At 42.3% G+C, this 23,937-nt stretch overlaps 1 protein-coding gene and 1 non-coding gene across 8 annotated transcripts in view; one reads left to right on the top strand and one right to left on the bottom strand.

Annotated features, from left to right (window-relative positions):
* Window positions 1-23,550, bottom strand: part of sema3h (sema domain, immunoglobulin domain (Ig), short basic domain, secreted, (semaphorin) 3H) — a 58,989-nt gene extending 35,439 nt beyond the window's left edge. The window contains exons 1-4 of one of the 7 annotated variants that reach the window (XM_035644724.2): window positions 23,169-23,550; window positions 22,046-22,093; window positions 19,943-20,046; window positions 2,090-2,244 (exon numbers count right to left, since the gene is read on the bottom strand). In XM_035644724.2, coding sequence (XP_035500617.1) covers window positions 2,090-2,244; window positions 19,943-20,042 — 255 coding nt within the window. In that variant the 5' untranslated portion in view covers window positions 20,043-20,046; window positions 22,046-22,093; window positions 23,169-23,550. Of the gene's footprint in view, window positions 1-2,089; window positions 2,245-19,942; window positions 20,589-22,045; window positions 22,094-23,157 lie in introns of those variants that run through there. The other 6 variants (XM_035644721.2, XM_035644723.2, XM_035644725.2 and 3 more) reach the window with 6 other exon arrangements.
* trnar-ccu lies at window positions 17,802-17,874 on the top strand. The gene has a single exon. It is a non-coding gene; the product is annotated as a tRNA-Arg (tRNA).
* Window positions 23,551-23,937: the final 387 nt, after the last annotated feature.

Below are 23,937 nucleotides of genomic sequence, written 5' to 3' on the forward strand. Positions count from 1 at the left end.
TTGACAGTAAATACCTGTGGTGAAAAAGCAAGAAGGAAAACAGAAACAATGGGAGGAGTGGTAATGAATAAAGAACAAATATGCAACAATGAGCCACACACTCAAACCCTTGGTGACCCTGTGTGTAATGTGGGTTGCCAGCTGAAGACTCACTGAGAAGGAATTTCTTGAGGGCTTTTGGCTGATCAAAGAAAAAGGAAAAAAGATTGATGACAACAGCGTCACCTTCGAGCACTCAGGCCTGCACGGGGATGGACTGGAGGAGCTGGTTGCACATCGCTCCGTGCCAAAACCGGTTTCACCGAGCCAGTAAGATTGCTCATAAATACTCTGTGAGTACGTGTTCGGTTATAAAGTTGTGAGGCGATAAAAATAAATGAAAGCAGGCATCGCTTGGTCTCGGGCAGCACTGATAAGAAGCTGTGGACGGCGGTAGAAGAGAAAATAAACACAAATGCGGAGAGCACGGCGCTGTCAGTGGTGCATACAAGCTGGAGCGGCATAAACAGACTATAAATACTGTATGTTCAAATATATAACTTAACAGCCTGCACAGAGCCGGGTTATGAGGTGACCGTGACGATCTATCCTTTAGTTGGCTGACTGCCTGGCTGAGTGGGTGGCTGGCCAGCTTGACTGCTGTCTCTCTTGTCGGTCTCTGCGGCTGTTTGTCTACTTCTTCACCTCTCTAATGGCTCGTGTGTACGTCCGGCTGATTGGGGCATTGATTTGATCAGACAGAGTCGAGTTATTAAAAGCAGCACTGTCGTTCTCCTTGATACGACCCTGAACTCAGCCTGTCTGGCTGACAAACCATCATTGTGTCTGTCTGGATATTGTGTTAAAGCCGCGGCATGAACTGCAAAAGGCCTTTAACCCTTCCTCTGAAGTTTTTTCTTTCTTCTTTTTTTCTAGCAAGCAGATTGCTTTAAACAGATTTCCACCCAGATTGATTTTACCATTCATCTGAAGGTTTCCTGCTGCGAATCTTGGTTTTGGGCCCCTGTGAGTATGAATTTTGTTTACACTGATATTAGCCACGTGTAGTCGCACCACTGGTGTGTACAGATGCAGACATTAGTGCATGGCAACATTAATATTAGCTCAGCCTCATTAGGATGAGGCAAGGCATTTGTATAGCACATTTCAACAACAAGGCAATTCAAAGTGCTTTACATAAAACATTAAAGGCATTGGGAGGAGAGACATTTCCAGGGCGGGAACAGCTGGATCAGGAAAAGGCAGAGCTGTTGGGACACTTCCTGCCTCAGGGTTAAGAGAATCACATCATTACAGTAAGCTTCATATTGATGCCATGTCAAACTCCCGGTCTTCGAAAATGTTGATGTGAAAAGTGTCTATGTACTTCTGGATTTCTTATACACGTGTCTGTGTATGTTTTTACCATCAACATGCCAGGGCATTGTCCCTTTCAAATAAATTAGCTTAAACAAAAACTTGTTTAATTCACTAAATCAGAAAAAAAAAATAGGAATAGGAATGTAAATTATATAACATTCCATTTACAGATTGTACACATGTAGCTGTCTCCTGATGACTGAAAAAATGTGGAGGTGATCTAGCCCTGCTATTACTCAAAACCTGATCCAAATTTCAGCTGTTCTTGTCTAACAGAAAAATACCTCCCCATCACCACTAGTTCCACTGTTCGGCAGTAAAAGTGGACAGTGGTGGGCGTGGGAATGTGAAATAAGTGCAGAAAATAAATTGTGGTCTGACTGAAGAGAACTGTTATTGACTTTTTTTCATAACATCATAAAAGCCTAAAGTTCTACAGCTAACACAGTCTTGTCCGGCGTCTGACACATCAGTTAACTGTCACGGGACTGTGTATTTCTTGTGTATCTCCAAACATGCATCAACTGCCACGTGTATGTCTGCTGTATGTCTGTGTCGTACCTTGCCTCAGATGGTATGTGTGTGTGTGTGTGTGTGTGTGTGTGTGTGTGTGTGTGTGTGTGTGTGTGTGTGTGTGTGTGTGTGTGTGTGTGTGTGCGTGTGTGCGTGTGTGTGTGTGTGTGTGCGTGTGTGCGTGTGTGTGTGTGCGCGCGCGTCCTCCACTTCTAACCTTGCGTGGGTTCTGTGTTATGTCGTCCAGACTGGTGGACAGCAGGTTATCTTTCATGGCCACGTACAGACGCCTCCCATTCTCGTCAGGCAGCAGCGAGTGCAGGTCTCCGGCCACTAGGGGCAGCATCAGCAGGCGGCCATTCTGGACGAGCTCTGACAAGGGAGAAGACAGACAGTGCAGTGAGTTTGATTTTGGTAAGCTCTTTGTATGATGTAAAGAGAAATAAGATATCAACAGTACATTTCCTCACTCAACAAACAAACTAACAAATAGTCACTTTTATTTTATAAAATTTTACAGGAAGAGTTCGACACCTTTGGGAGATGAACTTGTTTGTTAGTGAGTTAGAAGTAACATGTTATTATTGTGAATTAATAGTGGAGCGAAAAGCCAGGAGTCGATCAGCTTAGCATAGCATGAGGACTCAAACATATGGCTCCATCAAAAGTTCGAAAACAGAGACTAGAAACTAACTCCATATATTATATAAAACATTAAATAAAACACAGACATGGATATGAGGTAAAACAACAAATACAAAAAAATTATTAGGAAAAATATGCATAGCACTCAATGCCATCAACTCGCACCACCTGTTACTTTTATAAATAGTCTTGAGTTTTTAAGGATAACAGACAAACAGTCGGATAAACTGACATTTTCGACAAAAACAAACGTTCCAGTATCCACACTCAACACTCGTCAGTTGTTTGTCTTTCAGCTTCGTTCCTCTTATCACTCTGGACGGTCACGTCAAACTGAATAATCTGCAATGTATCTTCTGTTGATGGACAAACGCAGATACTCTACGCTGTATCTGAACTACATTTCCAGACAGATTTTTTCAGATAATGAGTGACTCTGACAGCGCAGGTATCGAGCGCGCACATTAAATCTTTTCATGATTACACTCCGTCTGTCCTGTGTTAACTTTCGTATTTGATCTGCCGGGTGTCCTTCAGTGGACTGGACTTGGCATCAGCTCACAAAGCTAAAAGCATAAACATATAGGCTCTAAGGCAGCTGCACCAGGCATAACTTCACACACGGGCCGCTCCGGTGAGAGGCTTAAAGAGCTTATAAAGACTGTTTGAATGTCAAAATTTGGTCCAATGTGTTCATAAACTGCACACAGTGTGCCGCTGTTTAGAAACCTGGCCACTCTACACGGCTTCTACACCAAGTAATACCCCACCCTAGGGAAGTGAGCGCCCGAAATCGCACAATGAAACCAGGCCCCAAAGACAAATGGGATGCGTACATATGATAATACAGCTTCTAATGTACTTAGATGTTCTCCAATTAAATTTCAACACTGAATACTGGTTCACTCGGGGGGGAAAAATTTAAAGGTGAAATTAATGATTCAGCATCTTTCACTGTGGCAGCAAACTCAGCTTATTGCTATTAGAGGAAATCACTTGTATAATTTTGGACAGTACAAATGGCAGCCACTCATGTGGTGCTTCTGCGGTGATGGATAACACCTTTCAAACTCACAGCGTGCTTCTTCATGCAGCCGAATCTGAACTGACACACAGACGCCTTAATTGTATCACACAGAATATATTCTGTTTAATATTCCTTACAGTATTACGAGGGTGCGGATTTCAAGCTCGGCTGGTTCCTGTACAAATTAACCGCTCGATTCATTCACTCATGCTGAAATAAATTGTTTTGAATTCACTGTTTCTTGTTCTTTTGAGGCAGACACTCTTGGTCAAATCTGCCTCCTCCAGATTTCAATGCAGTCTGATAGAGTGAAAACTTTTTCAGCAGCGTCTGAAAATAATTGGCACTGTCTGTTTTTGCCAATTAGTGTCTCAAAGGACATGGAAATCTGCAGTAAGCAAGCATTATCTCGCTGGAGGATTTACAATACCTCTGATTTTCCCCTCAACATTTACAGTCCAAATACAACCCAAAAAGCACAAATCTCTCCGTCAATTACTGATGATACATCTCTCTGTGCGCCCCTTGTTCTTTAAATTTTTCCCAGACGGCTTTCCGTTAAGGACACAGGGCATTCGTCTAAAACTGCAGCAGGCTGCAGCAGGTGTAGGATCCGAGAAACAAGTGATGAACATGTCTGAATACCTACCACTCTGCTGTATCTGCTCTCTACATGCTGCACATGCATCCTGTTAGTTGGCATGTGGGTTTAATAGAAAGAAGAAAGAGGGGACGTGGTTCGTGAAGAGTCAAGAGAAGAGGAGACTTACAGACGAATTAGATCGAGGAGGAGAGGGGAAACAAAAACACGCTGATAGACATGAAGAGAAGTGGGACACACTGCTGAGATCTGAGATCGATCCGGAAGACGGAGGAAAGAAATGGGACCGCCAAGAAAGAGCATGAAATGATGACAGACTGGATATAAAATTCAAGGATAGATGAAGAGATGCCAAGCAGCAGACTGGGGTGAGAGAGAGGCCATATTCACCCTAAGCTCAAATGAAAGCTTGTTTGATTGAGTGAGAACAAAACTATTCGCACTCTGGTGCAAAATAACCACAAAGAACTGATTTTAAAAAAGCCACTCTGCAAACTTCTCTTCTGACTTGGAGCTCTTTGTTCACGTTGACTGTATGTGTCATCAACACAAACTACAGGAAACATTTCAACAATACCAAGTTTTGGAGATGGATGTTTGTGTCTTGACAGTTCCTCAGTATTTCAGGTGTAGCTGAGAATTGCATCATTAACAAATTCCTTAAAACTGTCTCCCCCAAACAAGATGTCAAAACAAAGAAGATACACCCTTGGACGGCGAATCAAAGAAAACTCTTCGTTGCATTGAATTGACTGGGAAACCCCTTTACGTGATGACTCCCAGAATCTGTGGAGGAATTCTGGGCACGTCCTACTGGGAGGAAACCCTGGAGCAGACCCTGAGCGTACTGCAGGGATTACATATTCTGCCTGATCTGTAAAAAGCCTTGGCATCTCCCAGTAAGAACTGTGAGATGAGGCTGGGTAGAAGGACATCTGAGCTACTTGTTTCATCCTGCCCCTACCACGACCCACTGTTGAACTAAAAAGGGCATCACGTTTTCAGTGTCCATGCAGGTTGCATTAAAGCACAGTATTGATTAGGAGTCAACTCCCAATCTCTATAGTGACATACAGTATATTAAACGGATGGTTTCAGCTACATACTCTGTTCCTTGCTGTATCAGCTCTGTGATTATCTTTTTTAATGGACCACAATATAAATCCCGACAGCCTAAGACAGTTCGTGACATGGCTCTTTTGATCTCATACTGGGGCATGGCAGGTGCTCACAAAATTTTCGGCTCCACATAGTTGCACAAATAAGGATGTTCTCGCTCTAGTAACTTCATTCATGTGTAAAGTTCTCATTCAGCCATTTCTTTGTGTGTTTTAACTGGTATGAGCAAAGACAAAGAGGAAGAGGAGAGGAGTTCCCTCACGGTTACGGACATTTACGGAAACATGAACAGCGCGTCTAAACATGTCTCACACTGCAGAATGACAGGTTTTCACAACTCGGCCCAATTAACAGGCTCCCTGCTGTGAGCCCATGTGACCTTTTACAGTTCCTGGTTGACATTTACTGTAATTGTGTGATCCAAACACAGCCTTTCGTTTTGACCAGAAAAAAAAACTTTGTGATTGCATCGCCACACCTTTTTCTCTATTTTTCACTGTACAAATGAACTCAAGCCCGGGCAATATAGCACAGACAGATAAAATCAGAAATAGATGGAGGAGGAGGAGAAGAAGGGGGTTAGAGGAGTGGCAGGGACAGAAAATGAGAAAAATGACATGGCAAAGTGACAACAAGATGAAAGCGGTCTGATGGGAGGCGACAGTTACCTAGATGAGAATGGGAAAAGTGTCAAAACATGACAACGATGATAGACAGATGAGGAGAGGAGGGAGGAGGAAAGAAATCCTGATGGAAGAAATGAATAAATATTGATGAATGATGATGATGACGAGCGGGAAGAAAAGCAGTGGGGAAAGGACAGGGGATTGGGCGTGAAAGGTCGATGAGGGTAGAAGAGAGAGTGCCTGTAAAAATCATGTTACAGTGACAGGGGTGGGGGGGATGATGGGCATATGGGTGGATTGGGCAGGAAGTGGAACCAACTGGAGGATGAAGGGGGAAAGTAGAGGGAGGGAGGGAAAATTATGGTGTAATAGGAGAGAAAATTGATGGATAGAACGGTCGACTGAGGAAGAGAAAGGTGGCAAAGGCAGATGAGAAAAAGAGAGAGAAAAATATATATGATGAAAGTCTGAAAAATGATGATTGGGTGGATGATGGGTGAGGGAACGAGCAGGGAGGAAACAGGGTGACTGTGCTGGAAGAGAAGAGTAGGAAACTATGACAGAGAGGAAGAGAAAAATGAAGGTAGAGGGTAGAGACAAAAAAAATGCTTAGAAATTAGGTTGAAGAAGAGGAAGGGGAGGAGGACGAGGAGGACGAGGAGGGGGCCAATGCTGAAATGGAGGAACCACAACCTGCTGACAGTCAGGCGAAAACACAAGAGATGGATGAGCAGGAGGGAAATGAGCAGAGAAGAAGCGAGAGGGAGATGTGACTCAATGGATGTAGAGAGATGAATCTGAAACGGAGAAACAGTCACAGCAGGAAAGACACTGAAGGCGGATAGGGGAGAAAAAACGACACTCTAGCTCAGTGGGGAAATCTCTGCTTATTGCCCACTGGGTGCACACGGCAAACGGTCAGAGAGGAAAATTGTTTTGCGTCACACTGATCTTGGCTCCATTAATCTCAGTGGGGTGCATCAGCAGCACGGCAAATTCAAGACAATCGTGACTTCTCCATTTGTTTTGTTCCCAGGCTTATGCTTCAGCCGCCCCTCGGGTACAAACGGCAGCAGTGCAAACGTGAAAAACTGGTCCGATTGTAGAGAGAGATTCTGGTAATAGCTACACCTTCGCTCTATAGTGTCACTATATCAACAACATATATTAGTAATGAATTGCAACAGCGAACCGCTATTAACCCCTGGGCCCTTCGCGCTATGGAATCTGTCATGAAGAGCTACCGGGGTCATGTTTTCTGTTGTCCATTCAAACTGATGTGGTATTTATGTTCGCAGCCACTATTTTTCTTTCAGCCTTTTAGTGTGTACTCTTTGCTCATTCCATGATATGCTGCTGAATCACAAAAAAGCTAAAATCATTCAACATTGTTTTTTTGTTGGCCAAAGCTGGGCTGAGGCTACAGGAATTTCAGGCCGATTTAACCTCACGCCCCCATTCGTCTCTTCTGCTTTAGTGTTTTTTTCCCCTGCAAAGCATTATTACCGATAGAGCAAGTCGTCAACCAAATCGTTTTTGGTTTTTGCACTGAATTCCTTGCATATTGTTAACCAAACTTCTCATGTTGAAACAACAACTTCTATTTAAAAGCGAGACGTTTCTGAACGTCCCCCTCTTCACAGGGGAATGTAGCCCCCCTGAAATTCATGCCCTCGCTCTGCTTGTCCAGCACTTCATCTGAATTACATTCAGAGTTTGTATGACCTTGCTTAATTCAATGTAAAGTGAAGAGCTCAGCTTAATTGAATGTGAAACCACCGAGGCGGTGGAAACACTGGCGACGTTCAGCATCTGTTAATATCACAAGATCCTGTTGGGTCAGACAGGCTGAAATAAATCCAGCTCACATTCTCACTTTAGGGCGCCTTAAATCAGCATAATAGCAGGAGGGTGACACTCAGATGTGCGAGTGGGAACTGAAAGTGGCTTTGTCAACACACAGATATACGCAGATATTCAGTCCTAAAGATAGGAAGAGGGTGCGATTGGTGAGTCAGCAACACATGTTCAATACTGAATCAAATGTATCTTTATAATCCGCAAACACATACACACTAATTTAATCTGTGTTTGGACAAAACTCAGATTTTCTTTCTTTGTCCTTCACACACAGACACACACACACACACACACACACAAACATTTCCTTTCGTGACTTCACAAAGATGAATGGCTTTTACTATGAAAAAGCAACCACACACATTCTTTTCACCACCATGCACACACATACAAACACACACATACCCCTGACTCAGTCGTGAAACACCAGCTGCACCCACCCCGCCCTTACTCTCGGGACAGTTGCCTTGGCAACAGCAACCATGCCGACATAATTTGTGAGGGTGTGTGTGTGTGTGTGTGGTGTGTCGAGGGGTGCCACTTGGCCTCGCCTCCTTACCCCCACTCTCCACACACACACACACACACACACACACACACACACACACACACACACACACACACACACACACACACACACACACACACACACACACACGTAAATTATTTGGCCCACACCTCCCATCAACACTTTGGCCAAAACAGAGAGGGCAGTTTCGAATAATGGAGTGGTTTTCCAAAACATCAAAGCCATTTAGTTAATGGGAGGGCACACACACACACACACACACACACACACACACACACACACACACACACACACACACACACACACACACACACACACACACACACACACACACACACACACACACACACACACACACACACACACACACACACACACACACACACACACACACCTGAAAAGACTAAATTAAATATTCAATAACTTTGTCGTTCAATAACTCTTCTCCAGCCCTGGAGCCTTACAGAAACTCAGAATTAAAATAGATTTTTTAAATAACTCCAAAATGCCTTCAAACTGCACTAAAAAGCTGGAAGAACATCCTGACACAACCACCTGGACATAAAGCAAAGGGCATCAGTGATATATCATAAGATGATACAAACTGTGGGGAGCTGGTTTAGTGTTAAAAATGGATTATAGTTGCATTCTGTTAAGTGGCTTCACAGTGCAATATTTCTTTAGGTCTGATTGTTTCATCCTCAAATGATCCTTCATTTTTTTAATGCAATGGAGTTTGAAACCATATAACAATTTCTCTTACTGCAATATTCACTGACTGGAAAGTAAAGACAATGCGGAAAATGCCTGAAACCTGTATTCTCTAAAATGACCAGCAGAGGGCGACTCCTTTGGTTGCAAAACCAAACGAGGAGTAAGTTTCTATAGAAGTCTATGAGAAAATGACTCTACTTCTCACTTGATTTATAACATCAGTAAAAAATGGTTTATGGTCTCAAACTCTAGTTTCAAGTCTTCTTCAATACAGCATGATGATCATTTTGTAAATGATGGTCCCGAGTAAAATAACGATAAAGCACGGTTTGCATTGGGGCATGGACACAGCGTGATTGACAGCTAACACCGTCCAATAGGTGCATGGTTGCAGGTGTAGGTGGACGTGCTTTGGACGAGCTCTCAGTCAGGCCCCACCCCCCAGACCCAACTTTTAGTCATTAACATTTAACCACAGAACTTATAACAAAGGTGTTTGTTTTCCATTTTGAATTAATGCAAAAATTAATTTAGCTGCTGCTGTCTTTCGTTATCTTCCAGTTTTACAACCCGTCAGGATTATAAAACTCCTGGCGGAGTCTTCTGAACCCCTACTCGTTTAGCTCGCAAAGATGATATTCTATAATGTTTGAGATCATAAAGCTACATCAAAATTGATTGCACGCGTGAATTAATTACTTTTGTACTTTTGGTTTCATAACCATTGGGAATTGTTGTTAAATTCCGTCTCATATAATACTAGTAAAATCATCTGCAATGGAAAGCTAAAGCTCACGATTGATGTGCTTACACTCTACTTTACAAAGTTTGTTCGCTTTCACAATGCTAACGGGGGAGAAACATGCTGTGTGCCAAACCATGAAAAACAAGAGGCACCAAGTTTTGTCTCTGGTATCAGTCGTGATACGAGGAGGAGTAAACGTCGAACATGCAGGTGTGCTGTTTCCACAGCTCAACCAGCCTGGCCTCAATGTCCTGATATTGCTTTTCTCTGTGTGAAATAAGAAATGTACAATTTGTAATTATAATAGCAAAAAAAAAACTTGCTAGTCCTGCACTATGAACGCAGCATGATCTGATCTTTCTCTCGCACGCCTGCCGAGTGCAGCCATTCTTATCAGCATTGAGTTGACAGCGGGGTCAACAAGGGTCATGAGCTCTGATCCAAGCCAATTGGCCTTTGACTCCTGTCACTGGGAATCAAGGACCAAAAAGGTTAAGACATAAAAGAACAGAGATGCTGAGACATAATCCTGCCGGTACTAGCACAGACCCACACACAGTGAACCACACACTGAATGTGTCTGGGTGTGAATGGTTTCTTTATATGTAGCAGCCTGCTGTCTGTTTGTGTGTGTCTGTTTGTGTGTGTGTGTGTGTGTGTGTGTGTGTGTGTGTGTGTGTGTGTGTGTGTGTGTGTGTGTGTGTGTGTGTGTGTGTGTGTGTGTGTGTGTGTGTGTGTGTGTGTGTGTGTGTGTGTGCGCGCGCGCACCGGAGTGCTTAGGTATTTCCATCCATAGCCAACATTACATTACAGTGAAGGCTGCTGGTCATGGGAGCTCTGATGGCCCTCGATGTGATTAGAGCAAATGTGTGGCGTGTGATACAGCTAAGAGCATTCCTTGCTGCGCCACATACATGCTCTCTCTCCCTCTCCTCTCTCTCTTGTGGCCCTGTCTGGGTCCCACCAAGTCGGTCTCATAGTACATTTCAGTGTTTTTGAGCCGTCTTCTCACATGCACGGCCAGCTTTGTGACTCAGCTAAACTTGTGTTGAACGTCTCACACATCATCAGAGCATCAGAATGGACATGGCCTCCTGACACTGCTGCTCACGTTGGATGTTTTCAATTTATATTATTAAGCAGGCAGTGCTGGACTGCCCCACAGTTTAGAAACAGTGTCAGGTTCTAGAGAGAAAACTGTCCGAACTGAGTGTGGAACTTGTAACACATTTGGAGGAAAAAAATATGCATAAGAACAATTCTGTAGGCCTGGCAGGAGTTCGCAGTGGCATAATAAAATCTGAATTACGTACAAGATAAAAATGAGAATGATGAAAGAATCAAGTCTCTCTTTTCAATCGCTATCCTCCGCATGGGAACACAACTTTGCTATTTTCCGGAGTTCTCCTCGTTCCTACATCCAGACACACACAAGCTACACTAACCATTAAGCTATCCAATTATTCTCTCACAGCCTACAGCATTGTCCATGTGAGTGCGTTTGTAAGCTACATGTGCATAGTCTGTGTGTGTGTGTGTCTGTCTTTATCCATCTGTTCGTCTACTAGCTGAGCCCCAGGGAACTTCAGCTGTCTGGTGCAACGTTCCCAGGGGGAGGACTTTGCTGGCTGCGCCATCAGAGGGGGGTGGCACTGGCGGAGGCGAGGAAACCGGGGCACATTTCCTGTGGAAATGGGGTTATCACTTCACCAATTACTGGTGCAATTACAGAGGGAAGCCTGCAGAAGCATGGGAACAAAGCCTGTAGGCACACAAATGGGCACTCAAGTGAAGACATGCACAGACAAAAGCGTGTCTAACATACATACAGGAGTTTAAAATCTCACTGTGTAAAATGAATTGTGCTGAAATCAAAGTAGACAGCTTCAATTATTACAAACATTCACTGTCAAGTTCCACTGGATTAGATCAGGGGTTCTACTGTATGTTTTTTTTCTTGGGGCCCAATGTAGAAAGTCAGATTTAACTTTTATGACTTAAGTACATGGAATAAAACAACAATTTGTCATGTCCAGTGCTCAATTTCATTCCCAGCAACAAATGTCCTGACATCGGTTCACCAGCGCGATATAACATAGTCTGACTCCCCGGATGAAGTCTGTGGGGATAGGGCTGCCATTGGGCCCCTATTTCGGGCACCATTCTCCTTCCTGTCTCTTACTGTTTTCATAATCTCCTTTGCTACAGAAAACAACAAGCGCATCCTCCGAGCTTGCAACCTTCATGTTGAAAATATAGCACGTTTCGAGTTTTTCGACATGTTTTCTGTGGCCCTTCTCTTTCCGGGGAATTAGCCATGTTAATGACAGTGATCGCCTTCCCACGCTAACATGTTCAACGGAAACTAGTTCCGTCCATTCTGGGCTCAGTGCTGCGCGAGATGATTGTGAGTGGTTAGGAAATACAAGCAAGTGCAGAGCGACCACTCTCCAGTGCTGCCACTGTGCTGTGGAGATTGGTCTCTCAATGCAAGACTATCACTCACTTCATCATTTAAAATCCAACTTCAAACATGATTCATTTGTATAATGTTGATCACATTGACTTCACTTGACCTGTCAAACGTATCCCCTGACTCTTTGCGGGGAGGTGGGCCCGCCCTCGGTTAGGAACTTGCTTTCTATGGTTATGTGCGTTACATACGTATAAATTCATCAACACCGCACTCACACACAAACACACGAGCTTCTCTCGACTCGTTGCATCTTACTGTTCCACATGAACTCTCACATATTAAAACATATGAGCCCACACATACCACAGCAAAATTATAGCCAAACACTTTGACACACTACGTCTGGACTGTGTCACCGACAGACCAGACCCACGTGAACAGCTTGACCCTCGACCTCAGTGCGTATGTGATTGTTCATCATCCTCATCAGACGGTTGACTGTGACACTGTGCTGCCACACACACACCTTACAGTTACTGTTTACTTATTATATTATATTTATATTTAATCTGAATTCATCTTAGGGAAGTTTCACTCAGTATCTCAGAAGAAACACGGGTGACTGGACAGCTGTCCCCATCTTCATGCCTCCTACCAACTATGAATGTAATTTTCCTTAAACTATAGAGCCTCTGAACAACACCTGCAAAAACCTCCAAAATAACTTCAACAGCAAGAAAAAGTATGTACTATCTTGCATGTCAGATGGGGTTTTGTCATCCCTGCAAGCATAAATTCAGGGTTTGAAAAAAATAAGTATTTTGCTGTTTCTGAGCCCATGAAAAAATGTATCCAAAAATTTGTATTCATTCATTCATCGTGAACATGGGCAAGACATAAGCTCTTCGGCAAAATGGCTCAAACCCAAACTGATTTATTCTTTTTTTGCAATCCTATATCCAAATACAGTATATGAAAATAACCTTGGCTTCAGATCTTTAGATTTAGTTGAGACTATGTCACATCTGTCTGTCATGCTGCTGAGGCAGAGACTTGGGGTTTATCACTCTGAAGTGGACTCATTCCAAGAAGAAACAATAACCCTCAGTAGCCTGGATCAGTGACAGATACTCAAGAAATGTACTATCGTGTCCCTCAGCATGAATTTATCCTCATGAGATTCTTTATGTCCACTCACATATGAGTGAAAAATCACGGCAGTCTTTTTCACTTGTCTGCGGCTTCTAAGTCTTGGCTCAGCCTCAAAGTGTGTTAGACATACGGTATGCTTTGTGGACGTTTGCTTTGGCAAATAGACAATAACTACTGTATATCTATACATTTTAAAAACGGGCTAACATAAAACTGTCCTATGAAAGTTATGGATAGTCATGATGTCTGCAGAGAATTCAGGTTTAAATTTAAAATCATCTGCAAGGGTCAAATTTATCAGAGATCTCTGCTTTAAAGCCCAGACGATAAAAACCACTATCTGTCACTGTACATCCTGTCTATTTTCTGATAAGTCCTTGCTCTATTTAAACAGGAAAAGGAAGTCGAACTTCCAACCTTTTGTGGGACTTTGTCTCATCTTCCCATCACTGACAAAACAGGGAGAATCAAATTTTTGTGGTTTGTTCTTGTTTACGTAGCCCTGGGAATGTAAGATCAGTAACACCAAGGATTAAAGGTGAGAGGTGAGAGGTTTTGTGTCAGTGTACATGTAGCACTAGTCTGAGGCTTTGTTCAGTACTTTACTTGCAATGCAATTCACTGTCAAACTGGATTAATTATTTTGTTGTAAAGGTACCGGACGTTTAGTGCCTCTTAGTAAAATAGAACTTGGATTTCCTCTCTTGTCTTTCTGTCTCTATTTCATTACCCACACAGAAATGCCCAAATAATACTAAATGTGCTTGTGCTTGTTAAAAAAGGCCTTCTCTTAATATCGAATATTCTCGTGCAAATTGTGTAATTGTTCCATCTGATATCAACAATTTTACTGACAAAGGTCCCTTTGAGAGAAATAACTTCAGGGGACTAATATATATTTCCCGCAACAATCTTTGTGGTAGAATTAGTGACAGATGGAAATGTATTTTTGGAATAAACCTCTCTGTAGTCTCTGCTACATCTCTACACGCCCTCATGTTCTGCATCTCCATCTAGCCCAAATCTACAGCTAAGGCGGCAAACTATTGGAGAGAATTAGTATTATCACTCCTGATCAGTCTGCTTCTGGCTTCCATGTGGCCAACAAGTCAAGTGGGCCTTTGTGGATTACATTCCCACATGGCGCTAAAGTGAAAGGCATGCTGTGAGAAATATACTTCCAAAACAAGCTTGGCTATCCAGATAAAGGATACTCAGGTAGGAGGTTACAGGGCTACTTTTTCCAGAAAATATGACATTAATAAATGATATGACTCTGCAATGACAATAAAGTTTAATCTAATCTAATTAAATAACTTTAAGATACTTTTAGTTGGTCTCACATGGCATTTCTACATAAGTCTTCACTGAGTTTTACTTACAGTGAACAGTTCACCAAAGTTAAATCTCCTGGCCGCTTGAGTAAAAAATTAAGTGATTGGAATAAAAACTTTTCTTTCTGCTATTTCCTGAAACACTGACACAAGTTAAGAGTCAAGAAGGAGAAGTGAGAAACTCAGCTCAACACACCCCTCGAATATTGACAGCAGGGCAGATTGGAGCAAATGGATACTTAAGGGAAATGGTAGAAATATGAAGCTTTTTTTAACTTAATTACAGGCTTCAGGCCAAAGATAGGCCATGATATTGACACCAGAAACCTCTCGAGGGTAAATTTACAGCATGTCCACTGTTGTTAGGAGTTGTTGTTGCTAAAGCAAGGGGGTAATTAGACACCTACTGTCAGAGAGAGGAGAAAACCCTAAAGCAGAGATCCCATTAATCCGCGTTTATTTAATGTTTTAGTGAGGACCTACAGTTTGCTTGAACGGACGTTTCATCAGGTCCTCCATACTGTATATTCTGTAATTTTTAACAGTAAAGGAGGCAGAACTTAAATTATATCTAAACATTATATTTTTGCCAAATTTGTATATAAACACCCTGCAAAATAAGGTCTTCTTTCAGTGATGATGACAGTCCAGTTTAAGTTGTATCTGAAGTTTGGGATGAGCAAACAGCTGGTGTTTCACTTCAGTCGACACACGCAATGGTAGTGCCACTGTTGGGGACTGTAATATAAATAATACAGATTATCCTGAATTTGTACCAGATAACCATCTCAGTGAAATCCACGTTTCAGCAACATCCCCAGCCCAGCGCTTGGAAAGCACTGGCCTAGATAGAAACAGATCTGAAAGAATAAATGAATAATGAAATATCTCTTGATTTTTAATATCGCTCTGGAGGCTTTTGTACTTTATTAGTGCACAGAGGGAAAGGAAAGGTGAGGTCGGAGAAAGAGGAGAAGGACCAGGTATCACTTTGACTTCCACATTGCTATAAACATACAATGGATAAAAAATGAATTCCTACATCTAGCCACTGATCTGTTTGAATCTGATTTGAAATCTGAGTTCAACTCTATGCAAAGATCCTCGAATGCGGTGCAAGAGGGAACCAGTCAAGATTCAAGCCAAATTCGCAGTTGTCTTGATTCCAATTGAAAAGTGAGTGAGGGTTGAACGATTAATCGATTTTAAATCAAAATTGCGATTGTGTAGGCATCATGAGGTAACGAACACCTCGACTATTGCCTAGCTAAAGAGACAGACTGATAACAGAGGTAGAGTCTCTACACTGTGTGTGTGCGTGTGCATGTGTGTTATATCGCAAATCAAATTGCAATATCTGTCAGAAAAATCGCAATTAGATATTTTTCCCAAATCTGTCAAGCCTACTGTTTACAATGAAGGGGATTTAAGTCGTATTTATCCATTAATTTCAGTCCAATATCAGCTGACAGCTGCTGGGCTTGTTTCACCAACAACACTGCTACTCTGCTTTAAAAAAAAAAGTCAGCTAATTTTTATGGAAGCTGCTGTTTATGGCTCCTTAAATTTTCTAACGTAACATTTCTGCTGCTCCATCTGATAGTACAACTCAACACAACTTGCAGATGAGAATGGAGGCATTTCATTTACAAATTGCATCTTGTATATGACACATTTATTTCTAAGAGGAAATGTAAATATAATTTTACAAACGTCCACATGAGCAAAGTTGAATCTGATTCTGAACCAATCTACTGAGAAGTATAACTGAGCGGTTTGCATGCTAATGGTATGAAGTTGAAAAGGACTCATTTACATTTACATGACAGTGTGGGCATTTGTCCAGAAGGACACAGCAGGATGAGTTTAAATGGCTGCATTTAATTCACAGCAAGCAACCAGCAATGTGAAAGTCAAAGGTCAATGCCCATGTCTGCACTCATACCAAACAAAGTCATGTGATTCAATTTAAATTGTCTCCAGTGACAGGTTACATTAAATGTTTATGTGCAAACCAAATAACTGCTGTATGAACAAAACATGCCTCAGCCTCGACGTGAGAAAATAGTCAAGTCAAGTCAGCTGATTGCGGGATTCATCGGCATATATACAACCATCTTATGAATGTGCTTTTTATGTTTACAAACAGTACTTGCTTGTCTGTGATGTGTGCAAAAATCTATTTACGAGCTAGTGTGAGTGTGAGTGTGTGTGTGTGGAAGGGGGGGGTTCAGATATGGTATCTGTAGCTGCCATCTATCAACAAGAAAATCACACTACCATTCAGTGAATTGCTGGGATAATGGACTCAATTCCCCTTTCTGTGTGTGTGTGTGTGTGTGTGTGTGTGTGTGTGTGTGTGTGTGTGTGTGTGTGTGTGTGTGTGTGTGTGTGTGTGTGTGTGTGTGTGTGTTAGCCCACTGCTGCATTTGGGTGACCTGAACATTGAGGGAATAACTGGGATAATTTAGTCATTAAGAGAGAGATGGGGTTAGGACGTAATCAGACATATATTTAAGTATTTAAAGCTGTGCTTTTTTCCAGACACACAAAGCTGTCTGGTCAGTCAGAGATTTGTTCTGATTGTTGAGAGTTAATTCAGCTGAGACAGTGAGATGACCTCTCTCTCTCTGTCAGACTAACAGTTATGTACGTGGCAGCAGAAGCATGCTGGTCCCAAAACGAAGAGGTTTATAAATCAAAACTATCCTCTACTATCAATTATCACCCAAACATGATTCAACTGTGTAATAGCACTTCCATGAAGTTGGTAGCGATTGGACATTTTAGTCTGAGCATGGCTGGACTCAACCCATACTTGGTTAATCAAAACTATCCTCTACTATCAATTATCAGCCAAAGATGATCCAACTGTTTAATTTAGCCCATAACCCAGAGGTCGATTGATCGAAACTATCCTCCGCTAACAACTTTCACCCAAATAGGTACACCAGCTGTTTAGTATAGCACCTCCACACAGTTCAAGGGTTTTAGACCCATCTAAGGTGTCTGACAGCAGAGTCGCACTCAATAGATGAAAACTATCCTCTGCTATCATGACTTAATAACTTGTAACGGTAATTTCCATTATTGTTGCAAGAGTGTGCATAGTGTCATAATCTGCCCATCCGACTAACGGTCCAGCTGGATTATCAAAACCAGCCCCAGTGGCCTAATGGATAAGGCACTGGCCTCCTAAGCCAGGGATTGTGGGTTCGAGTCCCATCTGGGGTGTTTAAGAGCAGAGTGGCGCAGCGGAAGCGTGCTGGGCCCATAACCCAGAGGTCGATAGATCGAAACTATCCTCTGCTATCAATTTTCACCCAAATAGGTACATAAAGCACTTCCACCAAGTGCAAGGGTTCTAGATCCATATAGGATGTTGGACAGTGACGCAGCAGAAGCATGCTGGTCCAACAACGCAGAGGTTGATAAATCGAAACGATCAATTATGATCCAACTATCAATTCGTAGTTGGTCATAAAAGATGATCCAACTGTTTAATATAGCCCATAACCCAGAAGTCGATAGACCAAAATTTTCATCTACTAACATTTTTCCTCCAAATAGGTACACCAGGTGTTTAATATAGCACCAACCCCAAAGTTCAGGGGTTCTGTCCGTCTAAGATTAGAGTTTTTGTCTGAAAACAGCTAAATAGTGAAGTGGACAGAGATCCAGGAATAGAAACAAGTCTATTTAACAATGCACACATGCTAATATCTGCAAAATGACTGACACAGAACTACACACACACACACACAATAAAAAACTTTAAAAAAACCTGTAAAGGGACTTGAGCTTATCTTGCCATAACTGGACACCTCATAAAACTTCTTTAGCTTGTAGGGGATCCACCATAAATAAAGCTGAATCACAAATCCTGTTTTTCAATTTATAGATGCAGATATTTGTTTTCGTCACACGACCATTATGTTCCACCCTTCCTTGTACATTCTACAGTGAGGCAAACCCCGCCCGCTGCTCCCACAAGGTAAAAACAAATGCCAACAACTATTAGGAGGTCATGCAGCACCTTTATTAGGAGCCGTCAAATAATATTCCACCATTAATAAACCCACTGATACGGACCCTGTGCTCCTCTTCAACATCCGCATGTTGATTTAACAACATGTGTTTATGCAACGTGCAGTACACCGCGGCGGTGCATAAAGAAAAAGACGGGACAAGCCAGGTGAAATACACCGGCATACAAGTGCATGATTCAGTTTTCCACCACAGTATGGACGCTTAATAAATCATGTTTTAGTTCAAAGGCGTTTTTTAACTTTCCCCTGTGCCTTTTTAAGGGAGGTCTCCTTGTGGCTCTGCATGGGTTTCACTGTGGTGGACAGATCGGCCTGAAGCCAAGAAATAATTAAGTCTGAATCTGGGATTTGTGCCATCACATAATTATTTCTTTGTGAGCCATAACTGAAACTAATAGACATAGACACTTGATTTCCAATCCAGTGGGGGGTGGGGGGGGGGGGGGGGGGGGGGGGGGGTCGCCTTTGGGTGAGAAGCTTCATTGTAATTGAAAGCTTTGCATCTGCTGCAGAGACACATTGCTGCTGATATTGATACATTTCAGCCAACTAATGTCTGCCAAAGAAGCGTGCGTGTGTGTGCGTGTGTGTGTGTGTGTAAGTGGACTTACAACACAGTCAGTCGGTGACACAGATTTCAAACAAACCTCAGTAATAAAGATCAACCACCATAGGTTGCCTTATGTTCCACTGTTCCACTTTAACATATTGTACTTTCGGTATTTGGGTTCTATGGTTTGCACACAGTTTTCCTGTGCAATAAGAGATTATTAGTGACATGCCCTGTGCACTGAGCATTATGTTATACTTCTTAATAAATGTATTTATATTCTGTAATCTGGGTAAACTGTTGGCTTGTTTACAAACTGTTTCAGAACAAACGACCGGGTAAAACTGTGTTGGTGATTCAATAGGCACTGGAATTAACCCCACACCACATCACAACAGAAAACATGGTGGGGCCAGAAAGTAAGACGACAGGTGATTACAAAGATGGAGAAAGGGAGACAGTGTGAGACCGATACAAAAAGAATCGAAAGAGATGAGGAGGGACTGAGAGGCTAAAATATAATTGTGTGTGTGTGTGTGTGTGTGTGTGTGTGTGTGTGTGTGTGTGTGTGTGTGTGTGTGTGTGTGTGTGTGTGTGTGTGTGTGTGTGTGTGTGTGCAGGCGTGCGTGAGAAGAATGAGAGTGTGGCAGATGTATCAGACATTAAGAGCAAAGGAAGAAAGAAAAGAAATGTTGCCTCTTACCGGAGTGTGTGAACTGCAGTCTTGGCTGAGATGCTCTCCATGCCCCCGTTAAGGTGAACCCGAGGTGGGCTAGCAGGACCGCTGTCTGTGGCCAACACATCCTTCTCCTCACACACAAACACACAGACAAAGTCCAAGAGTGAGTCCAATCTTACAAATTCAGGAGACTAACAAGTGCAGACGCAGTTTTGGTCAAAATCTCGGTGTTCCATTCAATGCAAGTGCCGAATCAATAGTCGCACTTACAGAGAGAAACACACTCAGTCCAAAGTGTTGCACTGTAAAAAGTCAATCTGAATCTAATTAGAGATGAAGTCCAAGTCACAGAGATCCTGAATCCAAACACTCCTACAGTCCAAGTGTGTCAGGCTTGAGTAGGTCCAGATCCTTCAAATAATTCAGCACTAAGAAAGGTAACGGCAGCTCTCGCACACACACACACACACACACACGTTTGCTTGTTTATACGATTTGAGTGTGTGCGTGTGTGGGCCTCTGAGATGGAGGGGGGAAATGTATTCCAAGAAAAAAACTAAGTCGTCTCTCCGCTGCCTCCTCGCAGCTTGACAGCTCTCTTCTGTTCTGTCTCTCGTCCCAGCTCCTCTCTGCATGCGACTGCTCTCTCACTCTCACTCTCTCTCTCTCTCTGGGAGGCGGAGGGAGCGAGATAGCAGATCATTGTGGCCACTGTGCGCACGCACGCACACACACACCCACACACACACACACACACACACACACACAAATGCAGGCGCGCACGTCCATGCACTACTCCAAGAAAACCCAGTCAAAGTGGAAATGAAAGAGACAAATGTGCTTTCATCTACATTCCCATCTCTCACTCTCTCTCTTTTTTCAGTCTTTCCTTGTGCACGTAACGCCTCACTCGTTCTTTTTTTGTTTCCCCTACTTCCTTTCCATCTTTACAATATGACATTTGTTTAAAAGAGGCTCACAAACAACGAAACAATAAGACAAACTAAGTGAGAAGAAAACATTTACATCAGGCAGCAAGACTAAAAATAGGAGGGGAAAAAAGTAATATTACAGACAAAATCTAAAAAATATCAACATCGGATTACCCAATTAAAATGAAGATATATAAGGGCCTTTTCGACGAGAGATGATTTTAGATGCAGTTAATAATATATTGATTTTACAGGTGCCCAACAACATGGCTCAACAAAGCCAGTAGGCTACTACATCAGTTTGTCAGTTGATAAGAGGAGAGTCGCTCAAAATATACAGTATAGTCTGGGGCCGAACCATGAAGTGCATTAGAAGCAGCAGTTTAAAGTCAGATCATGAGAGATACTGTAAAACAATGTCTTAAGTACCCTTCCCCCGTTTCATTATTCTTCTCCATTCCCACTCCTCGCCCACAAGCAACCATTACAGCTTGTGCCTGTGTGTCTCGCTGTGTTATTTTCATTAGATGGCGGCTCACTGGGGTAACAGCAGCACAGGCTAAATTTTTCACCAGCTCAAGTTCAATCACAGGCTAGTGGGGACGATTTATTCATTCTCTGGGATAAATAATGAATTTGGGTTGCCGTGCAAATGAACAAGTATCTACTCCCTCCAAGGATTTCTGATTCGTACATCATTTATTCTCCAGATTTGTTTGTTATTGTATAATTAGTGCTGTTGTTTTTTTGAGAATATATATATTATATTATTATTATTATTATTATATTATTATATATATGATTACTCCGTGGCAATGTGCTGAGGGTGTGCTGCCCTCATCCACCAACCATTCAGAAACTATAGTATGAGAGAAGTAGAAAAGGGCAAAAAAAGTTTCATATTCTTTTAAAGTATTAATGTTTGTTTGTTTTCCGGTTTCAGGCAAAGAGCTGTGTTGATTCTGAGAATTGGGAAAAACTGACTCTTTACGTGTTAATTTTGAAAACTATGACGTGGTGAGTTTTTTTGCAATGACAGCCCAGTCATCATTTGAACATGTGAGTTGGCGAGTCACCATCTGCTGCCTCATGATGCATGTTCTGAAATCAAGTCACTGCCAGTGAGTAAGCATCGCAGAATCTCATACTATAGAGCCAAACAAAAAATGTTCCGGCGGCCGCTCAAAGCTTCTACCTCAGATGAACGTTCCTCTTGGGGGGCCTGTGTCCATGGACGTCGCATCTGTGAGGAGAAAAGAAAGTGGAGAGGACGGGCAGAGGGAGAGCAAGCACCTCGCCGTCAGTTTGAAAACTCCAAAAATGACACTTCCACCTTGACTTGCCGGGACCTTGTAAACTCTCGGGTCATTAAGACAGAAATAAATCAGGAGCTCGTCGCCGAATGTGCCTGATGATTCTGCTTGTTAATTACAACTAATGACCTCCCAGCCAGCTCCAACAAAAGGCCTCGGATTTCTCTTTCACAAGTGATGTCAATTAGTTCAATAGAGTGTGCACTCGAGCTGCTGAGATCATTACTGGTCTCAGATGCTGCCGCCGCTATTCTCTTATAAAGAGTACACACACACACACACACACACACAAACACACAAACACACACACACATTATCTCATGCACATTCCCCGTGTTTCATGAGCTGAGTGAGAATGCATCATTTAATGAGCGCCCTTCCTGCTCCTCTTGTTTTGTCTTTTATTGTTCGGCCTCATGCGGGTTGTGCCCTCTTTTCTTTTCAGCCTGATGTCACTAATTCACAGAGTGCATGATAGTAAGCCTCTGTCCGATAGGTGGTCGCAGAGAGGGAGACCTGATACTTTCATTTTCAAGTGTTTCTCTAGTTTTACATTAATAAAAACTAAGGAACTTAAAAAGAAAAGCCCCAGTGTGATTCGTCGTCAGCTTGAATCCACTCTTCCAACCTGGGTTTCATATTAAGGGCTTCAAGATATCCTAAATAGGCCATGTGATAGTCGTCTCCTGAGTAAACGGCTGAAATGTTATTTTTTTTTGCTATATATTGTTTATGCTGTTGCACAAAGAGCTATCTGACACAATGAGTTCACAGCACATGAATATATAAACATATTCCTTTAAAAAAGATATGAAATACTCATCATTGGGGGAAGATGGCAGGCTCCTGTGAAACCAGCTAGTTCTCGGGTGTTTAGGTGCAGTTTTACTAATTATTTTGTATTATTTTTGATGTGTTACAAGTGCAGAATCTGACAGATTGATGAAAGTTACAGACTCAATTCAATTTTATTGAGTTGTGACAAATAACTCACCATGTTCTTACCGTAATGTAGCGCTGGTCCCACTAAAGAAACTTCCTCGGAACAGCAGCGCTTCCTCCTCTCAGGTGAGACTGTGCTGCCATCTTACGTTTCTTCCCGCTGTTTACCTGATTTTCTTCCAAATCTCGCGAGACTACAGGGTGCTACTACGCATTTCTACTGAGACTTGGTTCGTTGACAAAATTGACAGCGTGAAAGTTGCCCCTTTTTACGCGAATAAGAAGTTTTTTATCTGACCCGAAAATGAAGCAAATATGTATGTTAAAAAACAACGAAAGTGAGACATCACAAAAGAAGAGGACCGACCGCGTGGGCTGCTTCACTGAGTAGTCACTTATGTAATGACACGTTTGCACCGCTAGAGGTCAGTGTTCGATTGTGTATATTCACTACAATGTACAAGGGCGAGGACAAATACACAGTAGATAATATAGAAAATGTTTCAACACACACACAAACACACACCCACACCCACACACACACATATATATATTCTAAGGATGTGTTTTAAGGATTTATATAAACATTACATGTGTTATTATAATTAGTTCGTAGCTTTATACCATACAGTCAAACATAAACTGTGCCTTTGATGTGACGGTTGATTTTAAGTATAATTTTCATTCGGAGCAACGTTTTCTTAAGCTGCCCAATCGGGTTCATTCCCAGAGAAGAGAGTTTCAATTTAAATTCTCCAACAGATGTGTTGTACTTTATGACAGGGTGGACTGAGGATTTTGGATGGGGGAGTGGGTTTGACCATCCTGCGCG

Source organism: Scophthalmus maximus, chromosome 3 (assembly GCF_022379125.1).
Source record: "Scophthalmus maximus strain ysfricsl-2021 chromosome 3, ASM2237912v1, whole genome shotgun sequence".
NCBI classification, from domain to species: Eukaryota; Metazoa; Chordata; class Actinopteri; order Pleuronectiformes; family Scophthalmidae; genus Scophthalmus; species Scophthalmus maximus.